General features: G+C 44.5%; 1 protein-coding gene across 1 annotated transcript; it reads left to right on the forward strand.

Annotated features, from left to right (window-relative positions):
- The first annotated feature begins 9038 nt into the window (after nucleotides 1–9038).
- Nucleotides 9039–15360, forward strand: LOC137433148 (uncharacterized). The gene is made up of 2 exons (XM_078783972.1): nucleotides 9039–9182; nucleotides 14086–15360. Exons 1-2 carry the CDS (start codon nucleotides 9039–9041, stop codon nucleotides 15358–15360), a joined length of 1419 nt encoding a protein of 472 aa, XP_078640098.1.
- The last annotated feature ends 1256 nt before the right edge of the window (nucleotides 15361–16616 follow it).

Consider the following 16616-nt stretch of genomic DNA (forward strand, 5'->3'; position numbering starts at 1 on the left):
GGAATGGAGCGACAGAGAGTAGAGTCGTCAGTAAAGAAATAGAGAGGATTTTCAAGAGAGTCAGAGAGATCATTGATGAAGACCAGAAAAAGCACAGGGCCCAGAACACTACCTTGGGGAACTCCAGCCTGAACAGGAAGAGGAGATGAGAGAAACCCATTCAGGGCCACACGTTGACTACGACCAGAGAGGAAGTCCGCCAGCCATGCGTGGAGATTTCCATGGATACCAAAGGAGGAGAGTTCGGTGAGCAGAGCAGGGTACCAGACCGTATCGAAGGCACAAGAAATGTCAAGGGAGACAGCTCTAATTTCCTGTTTGGCGTTGAGGACCTCCATCCATTGTTGAGAAAGCAGCGTTGGAGTGACCTCTACATTTCTGGAAGAGTTGGAATGAGCTCCACATTTCTGGGAGAGTTGGAGTGAGCTCTACATTTCTGGAAGAGTTGGAATGAACTCTACATTTCTGGAAGAGTTGGAATGAGCTCTACATTTCTGGAAGAGTTGGAATGACTACTACATTTCTGGAAGAGTTGGAGTGAGCTCTACATTTCTGGAAGAGTTGGAGTGAGCACTACATTTCTGGAAGAGTTGGAGTGAGCTCTACATTTCTGGAAGGGTTGGAGTGAGCACTACATTTCTGGAAGGGTTGAAGTGAGCCCTACATTTCTGGAAGAGTTGGAGTGAGCTCCACAATCCTGGGAGAGTTGGAGTGAGCTCTACATTTCTGGAAGTGTTGGAGTGAGCTCTACATTTCTGGAAAGGTTGGAGTGAGCACTACATTTCTGGAAGAGTTGGAGTGACCTCTACATTTCTGGAAGTGTTGGAATGAGCTCCATATTTCTGGGAGAGTTGGAGTGAGCGCTACATTTCTGGAAGAGTTGGAATGAACTCTACATTTCTGGAAGAGTTGGAATGAGCTCTACATTTCTGGAAGAGTTGGAATGACCTCTACATTTCTGGAAGAATTGGAGTGAGCTCTACATTTCTGAAAGAGTTGGCGTGAGCACTACATTTCTGGAAGAGTTGGAGTAAGCTCTACATTTCTGGAAGAGTTGGCGTGAGCACTACATTTCTGGAAGAGTTGGAGTGAGCTCTACATTTCTGAAAGAGTTGGAGTGAGCTCTACATTTCTGGAAGAGTTGGAGTGAGCACTACATTTCTGGAAGGGTTGGAGTGAGCTCTACATTTCTGGAAGAGTTGGAGTGAGCACTACATTTCTGGAAGAGTTGGAGTGAGCCCTACATTTCTGGAAGAGTTGGAGTGAGCTCTACATTTCTGGAAGAGTTGGAGTGAGCTCTACATTTCTGAAAGAGATGGCGTGAGCACTACATTTCTGGAAGAGTTGGAGTGAGCTCTACATTTCTGGAAGAGTTGGCATGAGCACTACATTTCTGGAAGAGTTGGAGTGAGCTCTACATTTCTGAAAGAGTTGGAGTGAGCTCTACATTTCTGGAAGAGTTGGAGTGAGCACTACATTTCTGGAAGAGTTGGAGTGAGCTCTACATTTCTGGAAGCGTTGGAGTGAGCACTACATTTCTGGAAGGGTTGGAGTGACCTCTACATTTCTGGAAGGGTTGGAATGAGCTCCACAATCCTGGGAGAGTTGGAGTGAGCTCTACATTTCTGGAAGAGTTGGAGTGAGCTCTACATTTCTGGAAGGGTTGGAGTGAGCACTACATTTCTGCAAGAGTTGGAGTGACCTCTACATTTCTGGAAGAGTTGGGATGAGCTCCACATTTCTGGGAGAGTTGGAGTGAGCGCTACATTTCTGGAAGCGTTGGAATGAACTCTACATTTCTGGGAGAGTTGGAATGAGCTCTACATTTCTGGAAGAGTTGGAATGACCTCTACATTTCTGGAAGAGGTGGAGTGAGCTCTACATTTCTGAAAGAGTTGGCATGAGCACTACATTTCTGGAAGAGTTGGAGTGAGCTCTACATTTCTGGAAGAGTTGGCGTGAGCACTACATTTCTGGAAGAGTTGGAGTGAGCTCTACATTTCTGGAAGATTTGGAGTGAGCACTACATTTCTGGAAGAGTTGGAGTGAGCACTACATTTCTGGAAGAGTTGGAGTGAGCTCTACATTTCTGGAAGAGTTGGAGTGAGCACCACATTTCTGGAAGAGTTGGAGTGAGCTCTACATTTCTGGAAGAGTTGGAATGAGCTCCACAATCCTGGGAGAGTTGGAGTGAGCTCTACATTTCTGGAAGAGTTGGAGTGAGCTCTACATTTCTGGAAGAGTTGGAATGAGCTCCACATTTCTGGGAGAGTTGGAGTGAGCTCTACATTTCTGGAAGAGTTGGAATGAACTCTACATTTCTGGAAGAGTTGGAATGAGCTCTACATTTCTGGAAGAGTTGGAATGACCTCTACATTTCTGGAAGGGTTGAAGTGAGCTCCACATTTCTGGTAGAGTTGGAGTGAGCTCTACATTTCTGGAAGAGTTGGAGTGAGAACTACATTTCTGGAAGAGTTGGAGTGAGCTCTACATTCCTGGAAGAGTTGGAGTGAGCTCTACATTTCTGGAAGAATTGGAGTGAGCTCCACATTTCTGGGAGAGTTGGAGTGAGCTCTATATTTCTGGAAGAGTTGGAGTGAGCTCTGCATTTCTGGAAGGGTTGGAGTGAGCACTACATTTCTGGAAGAGTTGGAGTGAGCTCTACATTTCTGGAAGAGTTGGAATGAGCTCCACATTTCTGGGAGAGTTGGAGTGAGCTCTACATTTCTGGAAGAGTTGGAGTGAGCTCTACATTTCTGAAAGAGTTGGAGTGAGCTCTACATTTCTGGAAGAGTTGGAGTGAACTCTACATTTCTGGAAGAGTTGGAGTGAGTTCACAGACCTGTTTGCCTACCATCCTGCCATCCGCTCCTGACCTGTTCACCTTGCACATACTCACAAGACCTCATCCTCACCAAAGGCTGTTCAACTCTGTAATTTAATGGGTAAGATAATTCGAGTGTGGATGTTTTAAGTGCTAAAATTTGGCCTTTGGTGATGTTGGTGGGAGCCTAAGGTCCAGGGGAGGGATTGTGTGGTGAGAGGGGATTGTGGATTATAGAGAGAGAAAAGGCCGAAGCAATGTTTATGTTTGCATTAAGGACTTATAGTAATTAACAAGTGGAATAGGGGCAAATGTTTTAGGCTAAGTGGTCTTCTGTATTGACCATGTGAGGGGACAGGCTTTATTTGAATTAGTTAGGTTAAAGATGTCCAGCAGTCCAGTCCATTTGTTCCATTGTCTGAACCAGTGTGGGCTGGGCAAGTTGATAAGGTCTGGTGACAACATGGTGTCCAAGATTGCCTGGTGCTTTCTTGGAGGGGCAGGCGAGGTAGAATAGTATGTTGGGTCACCCAAGTTGGGTCACGAAAATCAATGTTGGCATTTGCACAGACACCTGCATGGCCGCCATTTTGGATTTTCAAAATGGCTGCCATAAAATACATATTTTGCGCTGTCTCAGCTTCTAGTCAACCTACAAACTTAATTAAACATGCTAATCCGATGTTTTCTAGGTCAAGGAATCCAATAAAGGCCTCAAAATAGTGCTCAGGATTATAGAAAAGTAACAAACAAAGGTAATTGAAAACCATTGTCTTTATATTTGTGATATAACTGTATTACATAATACATGATATTGCAAGTCCTTTGAAGTTATAGGTTTGGGTTTATAATGCAAGAAAGCAGCCTTGCTAGTATCAGATTGAACTATAAGTCATACACACAGGATCTACTAGGTCTATACCGTTCAGGAATATGCTTTTACAGATCTTCATCACTCTCCTGAGTGTCATTTTCGCAAAGGTGTCTCTGCAAATGCCAACATTAATTTTTGGATTCCTCATGCTCTGACTATTCCAAAAATGTATAGTTTTGCTAATCTCCAAAAATTTTGAACAAAAAAACATAGTGAACCTGACTAAAAAGGGGAGATTCTATTTTGGATGAACCTTTCCAGTATTTTTCTTGCGGTGCATAAGAGAAAAATGAGCTGACATGACACTGGGTTATTGGGAGGTTTGTTATGTTTCTGTATTGATATATTGATTGCTTTTTTCCCATGTAGAGGGAATTTTATTGTGTCCATGAGTGGTTGGATATTTTAGTTTGGGCATTAATGGCTAAAGGGCCTCGGTGTGTCAGGTGGATATTTGAGATATTGTCTGGTCCGATAGAATTGGAGTTTGGTGTATTTTTTTTTTAATGATATCTCTAACTAATTGAAAGTTGAAAGGTGGTGGAGTTTCATTGTAAAGGTTCAATTTATTTCGCCTTTTGGTTATTGATCTGTTTCTGGGAATGGTGGATTTGTGATTGATTGAAGCGAAGTAGTTGAAGTCTGAATGCTGTTTTTTGTTTGGGATGGGGTCATCTTGATGGATTGCTGATTAGTGTGATGGGAGTACGTTGTTGCATGAGTTGTGTATGTTTGATATAGTCCGCCAGAATTTTCTATTGTTTGTTTTATGGTCAAGGCTGCTGATGAATTTTTCCCAATTTTTCTGTTGTGGCTCTTGCAGAGTAGGGTGGTCCATAAATTTGAAGATTGGATTTTCATTTCTCCACAAGCCTGCCCCTATTCCTATTGAAGAAAGTAGTTTGTGGTGAAAGTTTGAGCTTGATTGGACAATATTTAGAGGTTGCTTAAAATGTTGACAAATTCTAATGAATAATAAGATACAGAATTTTTAGCATCATACATCAATTCATAGCTTGCACTTGTCTTCAATGGTATGACCAAGAGATTGTGCAAAAGCACTGGCCACAAACATAGCATGCCGATCTGAGAGATTTACTCTGTCCAGAGTTGTCACTATTCCTGGAGTGATCACCTTGATGGGAGCATTTTTCGCCTGTTTGGCAGAAGATGCACTTTGGAGTTTGAATTAATTGTCCCCTGAATCGGAGCTTTCAATCTCAGACTCATCATCATCATCAACAACAGCCGATGTTGATGGAATTGCATTGCATTGCTGTTAGGGTCTCAGCAGCATGTTTCTTCTTTCTTTATCTTCATTCTCAAGCCTGATACGCTCTCTGTTCTCCTTCACTGCCAGAGTGTTGTCCACAGATCCCATACGTGAACTTGAGGGATCCTCACGCTGCATGATAAGGAATGCTTTGTCTTCTTCATTCGTCATTTTCTCAAGCGCATCATTTGGTGAGATACCGAAGAGGGATTGAAGATCATCTTTGAACATCTGCTCCTTCACTCTATTGTTTTCGAATGTCTTGGTTCTATTTTTCTTTACCAGTTTGTAGGCATCATACAACTTCAAAATATGGCGCTCACAGGAATCTACTCTCTGCACTGGAATTCGTGCTTTCTCCCAGTATGCACACACAGCTTGTACACTAAGTTTGGCACTTTCACGAATTGTATGGTGTTCTTGTATGTGATGGTACACCATTTTCTGCAATGTGTGTCCTTTGGTTGGTAGTCCCCCACATATTATTTCCTTTTCAGACTTGCCCAGCAACCAAACTGTGGAAGAGCTGCGAGTTTCTGCCATCTTAAAAACACAGGATAAATAAAAAATGTTATTTTTCGAGCAACCTCTAAATAAGTTCCAATTGACCTCATAGTTGGTTCCTATGATCTTTATAAACATAGGAACAAGGGCAGCCTTGTGGAGCATGGATTTTTAATAGTATTAAATATTACATATATCTGTGGACCACCCTATTGCAGAGTGTGGTGATTGTGTTAGTGTACCAGTTTGCTGTTGGTCATGAAGGTTGAGGTTTGCCTTTTGTTTGAGAGTATTCATTTGTTTAATTAATCGTTTTATATCTGTTGTGAAGTTGGGATTGAAATTTCGAATCTGGCCTTTTGGGTTAAAAATTTTGGATGCATCTTTTACTATTTTGTGAAAATGTTTCACTGCATCTATTGAATTGAATACAAGAATATCAAAATTTGTGAAAGCTTGTTCCATGTTTTGATGAAATTAGGCCAGTTGGCTTTGTTAAAGTTAGTGTATGTTCTTCTGTGATCTTTAGGAATGGATTTGCGGTTGAGTTGATGTATGATGATGTTTATGGGGAAGTGGTCCAATGAAAGGTCTGAATGGTCCATTGAAAGGTCTGAATGGTCCAATGAAAGGTCGGAGTGGTCCAATGAAAGGTCGGAATGGTCCAACGAAAGGTCATAAATGGTGTGCCAAGAAGTGATAGTCTTGGGTATATAAGAGTATAGTTGTATAAAGGGGTATGGTATGGGGGAATTCTTGGGGGTGGAGAGGAAGTCTAGTGGGTGAGTTGTGATCATTAAGGATATTTAAATGGTCTAATTTTTCTGGAATTAGTGTTTCTGTATCCATCTTGTCCACCCCATGAGTCCTGCCCGACCACTCATTCCTCCCCGCACCCATTATTTGTCCCTCTGTTTTATCTTTCAACCTTGCTGTTGGCGTTTCACCCCCGTCTCCCTCCACTGTTGCTTTTGTTCTGTAGTGTCCTGATCCATTCAGTGTACTAGCTCTTCCACTAACCTTGACATTGCATACAAAAAAGCCCTTTTGTGTCTTAATTTTGGTTGGTTAACCAGGAGGAGACTTTTGCATTGAGATTCCATGGGGTAGGGGGGAGGGGGTGCGCTTGACATTTGGCAGATCTCAGTGGGAGAGGGGCCTGAGATTTGGTGGACCTGACTGCAAGGAGAGCCTAAGAAAGATTAGGGCCAGTGTTGGTGACACACACACACACACACACACACACACACACACACACACACACACATGGGTCGTGATTTCCACATACACATGCACGATTGTGGCTTATCCACATTTTTGGCGTTGGTTTTCCTTTAGGTTTTGTTTTAGGTTTTGCTTTGGCATGTTTTGTTTTATTTTGCATAACATAATATGCTGTGTATTGTATGCACACATATTATTATTATGCGTTATATACACATGTACATATTGTGTACATATTGTATGGTATACACATTACTGTATATGTGACATTGTACAGCGGTATGTTGTGTACTTTCTTCATCTACATGACATATTGCACATTTTTTTTACACGCACATACACGTGCACGCTCGCACACACATACACGCTAACAGAGGTGGATACACTTTGAAACCCGATAGATCTCCCTTCCATCTCCTGAGGCCGACCCACGTGTGGGGATAGCATGCAAAAACAACTTGCATGCATACACACATGCACATAAACACACACATACACGATACATATACACACACACCAAGGTGGATAGATACATCGAGTTCTGGAAGGGCTTAGATCCACCTTTTGAAACCTGCAATTGGAGATAACGACACACACACACACACACACACACACACACACACACACACACACACACACACACACACACACACACACACACACACACAATATGTAGCTTTCTTGCCACCACGAGAACCTATTAAAACTAGTGTTCAGAGAATTGCTGAATTAAACCTAGCTCAATATGCTGTCGTGGAAAAGCGGTTTCACGATATACTTGGGTGCCTTTGATAAATGCGAATTGAAGAACAACGCAATCCGTCACGCCTGGAAGCTATAGCGAATCATCTTTCTGGAAAGAAATCTAAAACCGTTTTTATCCAAGGCGAGGATCACTTGTATTCCTGGAAAACTCATTTCAAAAAAACTGCTCTCATCTGATAATTCTAGCCTACCTAATATCCCAAGTAATCCTATCTTCAAGGTGAACTCCAACATTACTTACTGGTATCTTCTCACCAGTAAAACTTGACATGGCCATGAATCAAATTCAAGTTGGAAAAGCCCCCAATCCTGATGGTATTCCATTTGAAGTTTGGCGAGTTCCAGAGTTAAGAAAAACTTTATTGAAATTCTGCGGTGAAATACACCTAATAAATCGGTCTCCAGAATGGGAGAAAGTAGTGGGCATTCTACCAATACTTAAGAAAGGAAAGTTAACACTCCCTGAAAATTACCATAGAATAATTCCAACCCAAAGTGCAGCAAAAATCTACAATTTCCTTCTTAACATAATTCGTCCTGAACTAGAAAAGATCCTACACCCAAATCAAAATGCTTTTAGTCTTCTCAAATCCACATCTCAGATTCTTGCTCTCAGGTGCATTGTTGGGGAAATGCGTAACCTCTAAAAATAAGCAGCTATAATCTTCATCGATTTCAAGAAAGCCTTCGATTCGGTTGACAGGAATAAAACTTTTCCAAATTCTCCACGCATATGGCATCCCTGAGTCTATTTTTAAGGCCATCGAAATATTTTATGAAGATCTCTCTACAGTGGCACTAACTTCAGGGAGACTGCAACTTTCAAAATTAACGTTGGAGTTCTTCAAAGTGATCTGCTCGCACCTTACCTTTTTGCCATTGCGTTGGACTACACTATAAGAAACTGAAACTGTGATATAAGACAGGGATGGTTTATATCTCTCGGTGTAGAAATCGCGGACTTCCAGCCCAGCAACTTTCTGAGTTGGACTTTTCTGACGACATAGCGCTCCTCTCTGATGTGTTACACCAAGCTGAACTACTACTTCACGACAACAATCGGGGACGCCTCTTTGTGGTGGTTGTGCCCCCTAATGCAAGTCGGGGGCCAAATCTTCCCCATTCTTCCTTACTGCCCGGATTCCTCAGCGCGGTCACCGTCAGTGCCAATTGGTCCCCATGGACCAGCCCTTTCCCTCATGTCTCTCTTCTGTCTCTCTCTCTCTCTCTCTGTCTCTCTCTCTGTCACTCTCTCTGTCTCTCTCTGTCTCTCTCTCTGTCTCTCTCTTTTCTCTCTGTCTCTCCTTTTGTCTCTCTCTTTTGTCTCTCTCTCTTCTCTCCCTCTCTTCTCTCTCTCTCTCTCTCTTCTGTCTCTCTTCTGTCTCTCTTCTCTCTAACTCTCTTACTCTGTAATGGCCCTGACTTTGTGAAGGCGGGGTTACGCCATCCTGGATGTGGGGGGGGGGGAGGGGGGATCCCTCTGGATGCTCCTGAGAAGGATTGGCTGTCTCCATGCCGTTCTGTGGGCTTGTTCGAGAGAACTGTCTGCGGCTATACAACAACAACAACTTCACATGGTTAAAACTGCTGCAAAGTCTATTGAACTGGTACTTAATGCTGAAAGACCAAAGTATCTGCATGTCAATCCTCATGGTGATCGTGGGCTCCTTCCTGTTGACAGAAGTCCGATAGAGAACGTGATTGACTTTAAATCCATGGTACAAACACGCAGCATGACTTAGAATGCAGAAAAGCTCAGGTTTGGGCAGATTTGGTGCCCTCAACAAAGTTTGGAGGTCTCCAGTCTGCAGACATAGTAAGCTGAGGATCTTCAAATTAGCTATTGTTGAGTCAATCCTTCTCTATGGGTGCAAATCCTTGACATTGACCCAAGCATTGGAGAAATCACTGGACTGGTACCATAAGCACGTAACTTTTTTTAAACCTCCTGGCAAAAATAAAGGAATATGCAAAACCTTGTGAAGCAAATTTTAACTTCTGGACGGATGCTGTGTCCAGGGATTTTTTTTTACTAAAACCATTCGACTTTTTCCACACTTGTAGTCTATTTATCAACGTAATGGGCGTAGAGGCATCAATACATTGTTTCCGAAAACTTCTCTGAGCAGACACTTGCGTCCAATCAATTTTTATTGTCTGTACATTTATGGTTTGTCCTTGGCTATCAAGAAAAACGATTCTAATTGTCTCACTGCTGTTTGTCATTTCCACCACGTTCACTATACGTTGTTCACAACTCATTCAGCCACTGCAGAAGGGAACCTTAATTTGCCTTGCCCAGTGTTGTTAGGATCGCATGTATCATTAAGTCTCTCATTCAAGATGCTGTGACGTTGGGCAGCTGTCGCCCTTTTTATTTACTTTCCGTGCCAACGTGGTCTTGCCACCTCTCAACGACCTCCCCGAGTGGGCACGACTCCCGTCGCCCGTCACGCTCCTTGTTTCATGCTCTGGCGCAGTGATAAAATTAATGGAGTCAAACTGTATTTAATCTCAAACATAAACGTGTCTGTGCTTGAATTCCGGCTGAAGGTCAAATGATGTGCCTGCGGAATGATAACCCAAGAATGGCATTTTTTGCTGCTTCATTTTGAGCACCTGTGTCAAAGTGATGCTTTGAGTGTAGGTTTCATTTCCATTTCCTGGACTGTTGATTCTTCTTGCAATATTGTCTATCATAATGCCCTTGTCATTTCAGTGGTACACAGGTATCGAGGCTCATGGAAGAGCCGCACGACAGGGGGTAGTGGATCAACGACCAAAATGGGGAAAAAGGAAACCTGGGCCAACAACAAACTGATGCACCATAGCACAGAGAGAGGTGATTGGAGGAGGAGAACAGGGTCTCAGTCGGTGTTGTAAGGTTCAGTAGTAGAAGAAATCGGAGAGACCATGAGGCGGCAGTGCAGGAGGGAGGGAAGCATTCCTCCCGCTCTCCCCCCTACTTCCCCATCTTTTGTTCCTTCTATTTGAACTGTCAAAGAGAAAAAAAAGGATAAGAGTACTGCAAGGACAAATAATAAAGATTAAAACGAAAATAAGGACAACTGACAGAAACATCGATGAAGGGAGAAATATAGAGGAGATAAGGGCCAGAGAGTTGAAGATATCAATTGCTGAACGTAAGAGAAATGGAGTTGTCAAGGATGGCATGGATAAATGCTCTGCATTATGAGAGGGCAGTGTTGCGCAGTCTTTGTTTCAGATGATGGATTGTTTTGGGTGTGATGTTAAACAAAATTTCCAAACATATTTTACAAGCACCAATTGTCCCATGGAAATTGATGAAATGAACACTATGTTGATTTAGGTATGCTATCCGCAGTGGGAAGCAAGGAGAAGCTGACATTTTTGAGTGTTCACCCTTCGTCGGAGCAGAAATGAGGGTCCATGACAATTATAGTTTTAAACCAAACCAGTCGTAGTATCGTAGAGCCCTTTTAAGCATTCATATGGAGCTATACTCTTGCAGAGGAGATTCTGAGGCCCGAAAATCTCTGCATTGTCGTGAGACCCCGATTCCATGGGGACAATTTTTTTTTTTGCATCATTGATCCTTTGCAGTGTAAAGAAAAATAAGGATTTTAATAAGGTTTGCAGGGCAAATAATCATTAGTTAGAAACTGGAAAACAAACTTTCTGTTTGGGATATCTCTTTCGGTAAATATACAATCAACTTGCCATTTTGATGTAAAATATGTGGGTTTCACCTTCCACTCCACCGTCCCCTTCCTTTCCTTGCAATGGCTGTGTATGTGAGCCATGTGGGTGTTGTGTACTTACCTTGCCCATTGGCATTGTGTATGCTGTGCACCATCGCATTTTTCAACCTCTATTAATGGTTTGTGCTGTAGGGATATGTCCATTGTTTCACTGGTTAGACTATCGATCTTCCTGGACTTTCACACATGACATGGCGCACATACAGTCGTGGCCAAAAATATTGGCACCCTTGCACCTTTTTCAAATAATGCACCATTTCTTCCAGAAAATTGTTGAAATTAAAAAGAAAATTGGTATCCACATACAGTATGTATTTCTTTGGTTTGCAGTGGAGCAAAACAAAAAAAAAGCTGAAAAAATTACTAAATCTTAGCTTATTCGACAAAGAAATCCTAAAATGGCCTGGACAATATTATTGGCACCTTTTATAAGTTGGTAGAAATAATCAGATTTCAAGCAGGTGATTCTCCTTTACTTTGGAAATGAACTCTCCTGTGGTGAGTTGCAGGTGCCTGCAATATAAAAATCACTCGTTCAACCAGTTCGAATAGAGAAAAGGAGTCATTCTGCTGGTTTGTGTCACTGTGTGTACCGCAACGAGAATGGAGAAAAGAAACAAAACCAGAGAATTGTCTGAGGAGGTCATACACAAGATTGTAGCCAAGCATGGACAATCTCAAGGCTACAAGTCCATCTCCAGAGACCTTGATGTTCCTGTGTCCACCGTACACAATGTTATCAGGAAGTTTATGACCCATGGCACTGTAGCCAACCTCACTGGACGTGGCCACAAGAGAAAACTTGATCGAAGATTGCAGCGAAGGATTGTTTGAATGGTGGAGAAAGCACCTCGATCAACTGCCTTCAGTTGCTGACCTTCTGATTCAAGCTGACCTTCAAACACAAGGTACCACAGTTTCAATTCGCAGCATCCGTCACCAACTCATTGAAAGGGGATTCTATGGAGGACACCAATGCTGAGAGAGAGAGAGAGACATAAGAAAGCCTGACTTGAGTTGACCAAAACACACCTGAACAAGCCAAAATCCTTCTGGGAGAATATCCTGTGGACAGACAAGACCAAATTAGAGCTTTTTGGTAAAGCACATAATCTCTATGTTTATAGAAAACAAAATGACGCCTTCAAAGAAAAGAACACCTTTCCTACAGTCAAACATGGAGTAGGTTCAGTGATGTTTCGGGGTTGCTGTGCTGCCTCTGGCACTGGGTGCCTTGAATGTGTGCATGGCATCATGAAATCAGGAGATTACCAAGGCATTTTGGAGTGCAATGTTCAACCCAGTGTCAGAAAGCTGGGTCTCTGTCGAAGGTCCTGGGTCTTGCAGCAGGACAATGACCCCAAACGCACTTCAAAAACACCCAGGAATGGTTCAAGACAAAACGCTGGACTATTCTGAATTGGCCAGCAATGAGTCCAGATCTAAATCCCATTGAACACCTGTTGGGAGATCTGAAAACAGCAGTTGGGAGAAGGTCCCGCTTCAAATCTGGGAGAACTGGAGCAATTTGCACAAGAAGATTGGGCCAAACTGCCAGTAGAGAGGTGTAGGGAGCTCATTCATGGCTATAGGAAGCGCTTCGCTGCAGTTATTTTGTCCAAAGGCCGTGCTACCAGATATTAAGGCTCGGGTGTCAATAATTTTGCCAATGCCATTTCTTTTTATTTTCTGATTTTAAAGGATATATTAAGTTCTGAATCAAAAACAAAGGTTCTGTCATATTAACAGTGAAATAAAGAATTGTGGAGACCAATTACTTTTGTCAATTTCAACTTATTTTTGGAGAAGATGCTGAGTTATTTGAAAAAAAGTGCAAGGGTGCCTATATTTTTGGTCACGACTGTACATTGCCACAAAGCATGCACTCTGATGCAACACCAACGTGCCACTTCACTGCACAATGCAGGCACAATCACCCACACCTCCCTACCCATATACAAACTATACGACCAGGTTGCCAGCATACATTACCTATACACCGCCCAAGGGAACCAGGAAATGAGCGGAAAACATTATGGTAGTGTTCTGGAATTACGCAAGCAGAAAAATGTTTCACATCATATGTGGTCTGGTGTCCTTGAATGTGATGGTGCTTTTACATTGGCCTAGATGCAAGGATAGTGTAAAGGCAGGGCATAGATAGACACTTGGGCCGGGCTACTAGATCTTTCCAAACATGTGCCTGACACCTTTTAATTAATCACAAGAATTACATTACACTTATGCTAAAATGCACTATTAAATAACTATTCCAAACAATATTCCATTTTACCCCCTATACCACATCCGTTACAATATATACAGTATATTATTACATTGATAGCCCGTATAGGATTAATCTATCTGAACTATCTGAACATGCAAGTAATTCTAAGAACTATCTTTCTATTATGATAGAAAGATAGTTCTTAGAATTACTTGCATGTTCAGATAGTTTTATTGTATTTCCCCAATTCGAATCGTCAGAGATTGTGTGTCCAGATATAAAATGCCTCTATCTTCCCCCCACCTCCTTCCATCATGCATTTTCACTTTCAGTGTATTTTAATTTCACTCTTTAATAAGGAATATCTGGTTCAGGCATGCCCAACAGGCCTGAGCCGTGATTTAAAATGGGAAGATAATGGCTTGGGGGAGCACATGTGGTTCTGCAAGGTTCTCCTTCAGCCTGATCATTGCTAACGACTAATCAGTGTTTGGATAGCGGGTATGGAGAGACCAGTGAGGTGTGACACACTGTCAATAATAGGGGATGATTGACGGAAGTCCAATGGTCTTAGAGCTGGCAGATTTTCAGAAGGGAGTCACGCAAATAAAACGGCGAGACTCCGCCCTCTAGGAAGACTCCGCCATCTAGCAAGACTCAGCCCTCGAGCAAGACTCAGCCCTCGAGCAAGACAGCCCTCGAGCAAGACTCAGCCCTCGAGCAAGACTCCGCCCTCTAGGAAGACTCCGCCATCTAGCAAGACTCAGCCCTCGAGCAAGACAGCCCTCGAGCAAGACTCAGCCCTCGAGCAAGACTCAGCCCTCGAGCAAGACTCAGCCCTCGAGCAAGACTCAGCCCTCGAGCAAGACTCAGCCATCTAGCAAGACTCAGCCATCTAGCAAGACTCAGCCATCTAGCAAGACTCAGCCATCTAGCAAGACTCAGCCATCTAGCAAGACTCAGCCATCTAGCAAGACTCCGCCATCTAGCAAGACTCCGCCATCTAGCAAGACTCCGCCATCTAGCAAGACTCCGCCATCTAGCAAGACTCAGCCATCTAGCAAGACTCAGCCCTCGAGCAAGACTCAGCCCTCGAGCAAGACTCAGCCCTCGAGCAAGACTCAGCCCTTGAGCAAGACTCAGCCCTCGAGCAAGACTCAGCCATCTAGCAAGACTAAGCCATCTAGCAAGACTCAGCCATCTAGCAAGACTCAGCCATCTAGCAAGACTCAGCCCTCGAGCAAGACTCAGCCCTCGAGCAAGACTCAGCCCTCGAGCAAGACTCAGCCCTCGAGCAAGACTCAGCCCTCGAGCAAGACTCAGCCCTCGAGCAAGACTCAGCCATCTAGCAAGACTCAGCCATCTAGCAAGACTCAGCCATCTAGCAAGACTCAGCCATCTAGCAAGACTCAGCCATCTATCAAGACTCAGCCATCTAGCAAGACTCAGCCATCTAGCAAGACTCAGCCATCTAGCAAGACTCAGCCATCTAGCAAGACTCAGCCATCTAGCAAGACTCAGCCATCTAGCAAGACTCAGCCATCTCGCAAGACTCAGCCATCTAGCAAGACTCAGCCATCTAGCAAGACTCAGCCATCTAGCAAGACTCCGCCATCTAGCAAGACTCCGCCATCTAGCAAGACTCCGCCATCTAGCAAGACTCCGCCCTCGAGCAAGACTCAGCCCTCGAGCAAGACTCAGCCCTCGAGCAAGACTCAGCCCTCGAGCAAGACTCAGCCCTCGAGCAAGACTCAGCCCTCGAGCAAGACTCAGCCCTCGAGCAAGACTCAGCCATCTAGCAAGACTCAGCCATCTAGCAAGACTCAGCCATCTTGCAAGACTCAGCCATCTAGCAAGACTCAGCCATCTAGCAAGACTCAGCCATCTAGCAAGACTCTGCCCACTTACCAGACACCCACCAGCTAATTGGTTTAAGGAATAAGGGGCACACTGGCACTTTGGTCAAGGCCTTCAAATCATAAAAGGTGACGTCCTGTGCATGCTTCGTCTTCATTTTCACTTTCTTTCTATCTCTCTCACACTCTGCTGTCTTGTGGGGTTTTTTCCACCCCCACACCACCCCCTCAAAGCTTCTTGTCCCCCTTTCTGCATTCCACCTTAACCCACCCCCACAATGCTTCCTCTCCCCCTCCCCCACACCCCACACAATTCTTACCCCACAATTCTCAAACACACAAACCTTCCCCATTACCCCATACACTCAAAAGTTCCCTTGCAGCCCACTCAGTCAAACTTTACCCTGCACCCAAACTCTCCCCTCCCCCCCCCACCTCCCCGCCCCCACACGCTCAAAGCTTCAGCTGCACCCCACACACTAAACCCTCCTCCGCACCCAAACCCTCAAATACTCACCCGCTTCTCACACATTCAAATCCTCACTCGCACCCCACACATTCAATCCTCACTCGCACCCCACACACTCAAACCCGCACCCCCCACACACTCAAGCCTTCCCCCGCACCCAACACAGTCAATCATCACTCGCACCCCACACACTCAAACCCGCACCCCCACACACTCAAGCCTTCCCCCGCAACCGACACAGTCAATCCTCACTCGCACCCCACACACTCAAACCCGCACCCCCACACACTCAAGCCTTCCCCCGCACCCGACATTCAATCCTCACTCACACCCCACACACTCAAACCCGCACCCCCACACACTCAAGGCTTCCCCCGCACCTGACGCATTCGATCCTCAGTCGCACCCCACACACTCAAACCTGCACCCCCACACACTCAAGCCTTCCCCCACACCCCACACATTCAATCCTCACTCGCACCCCACACACTGAAACCCGCACCCCCACACACTCAAGCCTTCCCCCGCACCCCACACATTCAATCGTCACTCCCACCCCACACACTCAAACCCGCACCCCCACACACTCAAGCCTTCCCCCGCACCCGACACATTCAATCCTCACTCGCACCCCACACACTCAAACCCGCACCCCCACACACTCAAGCCTTCCCCCGCACCCCAAACATTCAATCCTCACTCGCACCCCACACACTCAAACCTGCACCCCCACACACTCAAGCCTTCCCCTGCACCCGACACATTCAATCCTCACTCGCACCCCACACACTCAAACCCGCACCCCCACACACTCAAGCCTTCCCCCGCACCCCAAACATTCAATCCTCACTCGCACC

The sequence above is a fragment of the Myxine glutinosa genome, chromosome 8 (genome assembly GCF_964187855.1).
Source record: "Myxine glutinosa chromosome 8, kmMyxGlut1.1, whole genome shotgun sequence".
NCBI lineage: Eukaryota > Metazoa > Chordata > Myxini > Myxiniformes > Myxinidae > Myxine > Myxine glutinosa.

Coding starts and splice junctions, on each gene's coding strand:
- LOC137433148 (XM_078783972.1), top strand. CDS start 9,039: ATGGTTAAAACTGCTGCAAAGTCTATTGAACTGGTACTTAATGCTGAA. Junction 9,183..14,085: donor TGATTGACTTTAAATCCATG/GTACAAACACGC, acceptor TCCGCCATCTAG/CAAGACTCAGCCCTCGAGCA.